The sequence below is a fragment of the Vipera berus genome (genome assembly GCF_964194415.1).
Source record: "Vipera berus genome assembly, chromosome: 3".
Classification (NCBI taxonomy): Eukaryota; Metazoa; Chordata; class Lepidosauria; order Squamata; family Viperidae; genus Vipera; species Vipera berus.
The window spans coordinates 186,519,881-186,525,880 of NC_138204.1; the positions used below are offsets into that span (position 1 = coordinate 186,519,881).

At 42.1% G+C, this 6,000-nt stretch overlaps 1 protein-coding gene across 2 annotated transcripts in view; it reads right to left on the reverse strand.

The window, feature by feature from the left end:
* The window catches only part of ZNF704 (zinc finger protein 704), a 47,578-nt gene extending 42,780 nt beyond the window's left edge, over window positions 1-4,798 (reverse strand). Inside the window, exon 1 of one of the 2 annotated variants that reach the window (XM_081323281.1) lies at window positions 4,083-4,798. In XM_081323281.1, the coding sequence (XP_081179407.1) occupies window positions 4,083-4,358 (276 nt within the window). In that variant the 5' untranslated portion in view covers window positions 4,359-4,798. Of the gene's footprint in view, window positions 1-4,070 lie in introns of both variants that reach the window. The other variant, XM_081323280.1, reaches the window with a different exon arrangement.
* Between the last annotated feature and the right edge of the window lie 1,202 nt (window positions 4,799-6,000).

Here is a 6,000-nt window from a genome sequence, read left to right on the forward strand (position 1 = left end):
TAAGGAGGACATCTACATATCTACTACTGTATCTATTTTCAGAATTAACAGTTCAGGGAAGATATCAAATAAGTACCTGAAAACTAGCCCTCAGCTGTGGTTGCTTCATAAAATAACTAAGCAAAATCACACCTGGTTAGTGCTTGGCAGGGACACTATAGGAAATATCTAGACCAGGGATGTCAAAATGCTGGCCCACGGGCCGGATGCATCATCTGGAAGCCATGCCCACCCCATTGATCGTTTGAAGTTACAATGGCACTGAAAAAAATGATTTATGGCTGTTTTTCACACTTACGATGGTTGCAGCATCACCATGTGAACAAAATTCAAATGCTTGTCAATTGACTCATATTTATGACAGTTGCAGTGTCCTGGAGTCATGTGATCACCTTTTGTGACAAGCAGAGTCAATGGGGAAGCCAGATTCACTTAACAACCATGTTACTAATTTAACAACTGCACTGATTCACTTAACAACTGTGGCAAGAAAGGTTGTTAAAATGGGACAAAAATCATTTAACAATGTCTTACATAGCAACAGAAATTTTGGGCTCAATTGTGGTCCTAAGTCGAGAAATACCAGTATCTCTTCATGTTACTTGAAACTAAGATTTAGATCCTAAATGTAAGATGGTGGTAAAAGTTACTACTATAAACAATTTATTTTTAAAATAATAAACCTACAGAAATAATTTAAGTGCAACACACTATTGCAAGGGATTCATACATCCTTTGCCACTACTACCCATAGTAGTAAAAGGAAATTGCTTTTATTTGTATAACTGCATATTTGTCTACTGAGGAAGCAATACTATTCATTGTACAACCTTCATGCTGAATAATTACTAAAAAAACAATTTTGCTATAGAACATCAAAAACAAAACAGGAACATCTGCAAAGATAATGAAGAGGTAAAAAGTTAAGATAGTAGTTGTAATTGTGCAGCTGAAGCCCTATCACTTTGTGTATGTGTATTAATTCATAAACAAAAGGGGTGGTGTTTCAGTCATGCAGTTGTGATTACCATTTGAACTTTTTTGATATCTCCATGGATGCCCCTGGAAAGCACCACATGGAGATAAAATCACACACACACACACTTTTTTCTAGTTTTAATTCACATGATCAGAAAATAGTATCTGAACTAGTTCAGTCACCAGAAGTTAAAAACTGACTCAGAGGCACGCGCGCACACACACACACACACACACACAGAGTTCTTCAACATAATTTTTAGCTAACAAATCCCTTCTTCAGCTTTCTCTAAGTAGCCTGCTTGTTTACTCAGAATACCCACTTAATTTTTTAAAAAATGTCCTGATTGTATATAAATATATTGAGGAAACTCTGCTGTAAGCAGTTTAGGACAAAACAGCATTTCCACTGGGTAGTACGTTTGCTGAACAACTTCCTTTCTTACACCATGAAAATTTGATCCTTTTCTATATGCTGCATAGCTTAGCACAAAAATGTTTTTGTACACAAAAACTTGGTACTTCTTGTTTTGGTTAAGCTTACTGTTGATGATATCAAAACGTTTTGACTCCACAAGCAACTACTATGTGTCAGGAAGTATTTAGCAACCTGCATAAAAATATGCCATATTGATCACCAATATAGTTCTTTGAGAAAAGTCTATGGAGAAGCCAAATACAGGTTGTGTTTTTTCTCAACTTGTCCCTTTACAGTTTTAACAACATGGCTATGCTTAGCCTTAGACCACTCTTTTAACACAGTAGCTCAATTTCACACACTTTGCCAAATCATTATTAGTTATTAATATTAGCTTCTGATAGCTTACAGCAACAAAGACTGATAATTTATTACTCACAATGGAGGCCAAAAACAAACAAGGTATATTTTCTTAAATGCAATATATAAACTTATTATATGTAAAAAAGTTCCACTGAGTGAAAAAAAATCACATTAGGAGCAAATATATAGCTATTTACCAACTTGCAACAATAGGCCATCTTTCCACTTTTAATTAAGTTGGCCTGTTTCTGCAAAACTCACTGACATGGAATCTTCTAATTAATGCTAACGTAAGGATATGAGCAAACAGTTAATTACTTTAATCATCTACCGTATCTGATTTTTTTTAGTATTGGTTAAATAATACAAGAGAAAAACCTGTAAAGTGAAATGCCAGCAACATATATGATCTATTCCAATTTTTATTTTACAATAAAATTCAAATAGCTAGAATACGCGTTGAAAAACATTTTTTCTCAAAATACACAACAAAATGCAAGAAAACAAAAAACTAAATTAAAAAAATATACAACAGGGTCACCTACTTCTGAAAGCTTCTTTTTCTTAAGCATATTTCTAAACAGGAAAATTTTAACCAGTGCTGTAGCCAAAGATGCTTTCTGAATAACAACTTGTTCTGGAAATTGTTGAAATAATTAAAGATACTACTTTTGTTCATTATCTGTACAGAACCTCAAGTAACCCAAAACACATAGGAAATGTATCTACATAAATCAAGAATGTTTACCTTTTTAAAAGCCAAAAATCAAAATCTTCAATTTAATTGAGCTTCAGATCCACAAGATTAAGAGATAACCTTTTATCTGTCAAGAGTTATTTGGGGCCAAATTTAGTCCATGATCCTGATTCAAGAGCCATTTTGCTTGTTCAAAATACTATAAACATTTATCCTTATTAATATTTCAAGTTATAAAATATATAACAATGTTTTACTGATCTTTCAGTATCTACCGGTAGTTATATTGAAGATTTTAAAATGCTGCATGGAAATTTTGACTATAGATCCAGCTAGAAAATCACAGGTTTGCGTCAGAAATTGCAAAGATTTGTTTCTCTGATGGACACACACACACACTAAGTTTCAGTGCAATAACCAAGCTTTAATTTCTTTTGCTTTTCTAATATATCTTTTATTTTAATGTCATAGAATATATTAGGTTTCTTTGCATCTTCCCTGTAACCTGTATTTATCTGAGAGTAAGATTTATTGAACTTAGTGTGTTACCTTTTCGGTGATGTAATAGACAAACTATTCCTAAGCATGTATTAGAACTGCAGGGTTTATATACAGTTGGTTTTCCTGCACTACAGCAGTTCTACCAGCTGATGTCATTTTTACCTTCTTCCCTTTTTGGCATTCCCCTTGGCCTTTTAAAGCTTTACTATTGTTTCTGTAACATACGCTTTAGCTGCATGTATTTCAAAGCTGTGTGTGCCCACATCCCAGTTATTTTTAATCATTCTCTCCAATGGTCATTCCAATCTTGCCCTCTTTCATCAGCCAGCCTTTTTATTTCCATTAAAAGAGTTGATTCTGGATATCTACTTTGGTCTAATCATAGCAATCATCCAACGATAAATTATCCGATCAGGCACAACAGACTTTGTTAAAGGGTTGATTTTTAAAATACTGTAAACAACAGCCATCTTTATTTGCACTACACGAGTTATTTGAGTTGGGGAACAAAACAGACGAATGCCAACCCTGCAGGGCTGTTAAGCCAGCATTTTATTCCATCTCTTTCCTTCTTTAAATTCAATTGACCATGCATTTTAGATATATAAAATTAAAAACGGGAACACCCCGCTCGTGCCTTTCAGAACATTTCTTCTCAAAATAAGATGAATGCTGAATATGAAGTCTATTGTTACACAACCTGACTCGCACAGAAATCCCTTCTCCGGACCTAGACATTTTAGTTGAATGAAAATCAGCGGAGGATACACCAGGGCAGAACAAGAACTCTGCCCTTGTTACAAAGGAGGGGTGGAAACGGCTCTTATTCTTCCGGACAGCAAAGACACTCTATGTATGCTCAGACGCCTTCTGCTCTTTGCACTCTCATCCTCTTGCTAACCTTGACTACAACTTGGGGCTGACTTAGCCCTTCAACTTCAAGCGGCTGCTCGAGGAAGGACGCCGCTGTCATCAATCACGAAGGTCCCTTGCCGAAATTCAACCCGCCCCCCCATAACCTGCCGCACTGACCCACCCAGCCCCCCCCTCCCGCCAGTCGAGCCAGGCGGAGCCTCTGACGGCGGGGACGCTTTCCTCGCGACGGCGACGCACCTTTAGGCTTACCCGGGCGGCCGCGTGGCCCTTGACTGACCCCGGCAGCTCCTCCGCCTCGTCGGCGTCGTCGTCCTCCTCGACGTCCACCACCACGTCCTCTTCTTCGTCCTCCTCCTCGAGGGCTGCAGCCGATCCCTCGCGCCGAGGCGGCCTCCAGGAGTTTTCGGTCTTCGCTACGCCGCGGCCGCCCGATTCCGGGAAAGGCTGCGCGGCCGAGGGCGGCCCCGCCGCGTTCAAGCGCCGGTTCCCCAGACTGGAGCGCTTGGCCAGACGCCGCGCTTGCATGGCCGCGCCCAGCACCGCTTAGCGCGCCGCACCGAGGAGGAGTGGGCTCGGCTCGGCTCGGTTAGGCGGTGGGCAAGGCTGAGCGAGAGGGCGGGAGCGGCAGCGCCGGCGGCTATTGCCGCTATAGCCGAGGCGCTCGCGGCAAGGCAGCAGAGGCGGTGCAGCCGCCGTTTACAGCGGATGCGCTGGGCTGGGCAGGAAGGCCGGGTGCGCCGCTGCAGCCATCGAGCGCTTTGGTCCGGCGAGGACTTAGGGACCCTGCTGGGATAGCTCCCCTCTGCAGATCAGCGGCGCTTCCCAGATGTTGGCGAAAGGGCGGGCGGGCAAGCTGGGTGGACGGACCGAGCTAGCCTTTGCTAGCCTTTCCCTGCGGCTCGTTAGTCCTCAGCCCCAAAACCCGGACTGGACTCGCCTGCCTCTGAAATGCTAGTCGGCGGCAGTTTCGCCTGCCCGCCGCCGCTGCCGCTCTAGTCACACGTGTCGGCTGAGGGGATTGCTGGTCTGGGAGCGCCGGCTATGGCCTTCCTCGCCTCCAAGTGCCCTGAGGCGCCCAGCAACAAGTGGTGACAACGACACAACGTGCTGTGGAATAGGACGCGCGGATTTCAAAGGCGTGTTTGGGCTGGGCCAGGATAGGTCTTCCGTAATTGCGGACAAAACCACATGCAGGCACCAACCAGATTAGGGTAGTGATGAGAGTTTCTAGGACAGATTGGCGGAGACCAGGCGAGCATGATGGCACTGATCGAGTAACGACTTTTTAGGTTCTTTTTTAGCGCTAGCCCGCAACCTAGTAAGATACGCCGAGACATTCCGATGCCTTGCAGTCTTGCTCCCATGAAACTTTTTTGGCTTGTGGGGGTGGCGGGGGTGCCTTCGAGTCAGTCAGGGACTTTTGGCAACTTCCTGCAGAAGTCCCTGCAGTTTTCTTGGCAGCATTTCTGAAGTGATTTGCCATTGCTGGCTTTTTAGGATTCAGAGAGTGACTGGCCCAAGGTAAACAACTGGATTTGTGCCCAAGGCAGGACAATCTGTTTCTAATCTGATGCCTTAACCATTCTTAATCGGCTGAAAGCAGTGCCTGCATTGTTTAGGGCTAGGGTTTTTTAAAATTTGATACTTAACCTTTTGACTCATTTCAAAATCCTATGTGCCTCTGGTGAAACTCTTTCCTTGTGAATAAAAACGATTATATTACAGTCAGTTGAATCAAGTAATTTATCCTATTGTCCAGCCATCAAATATGAAAAATTAGAATAATTATGACTCTGAAGTTCTTCCCCAAAGAAAAGCGCTTAGCAGTTGAAGCCACACAACAAAACACAATAAACTCTACATTTGAGACACATCATTATGATAATGGGATTCTCAACCTCTTTTAGTGTTGCTATGGTTAATGGGCTGGAGAATCCTTCATTTGTTTTTAAATCCCAGGGAGAAATGCGAAAAAACATATTCCCATTGCTATATGATCATACATACATCCAGGGCTTTTTTTCTCATAGAACGCTCAGAACGGAGTTCCGGCACCTTTTTTGGATGGAACCTTGTAGGGTAGGCAAGGCGGATTGTATGACGTGTGAGTTCCAGCACCTTTTTTTTTTTTTACAAAAAAAGCACTGCATACATCGTACCAATACAT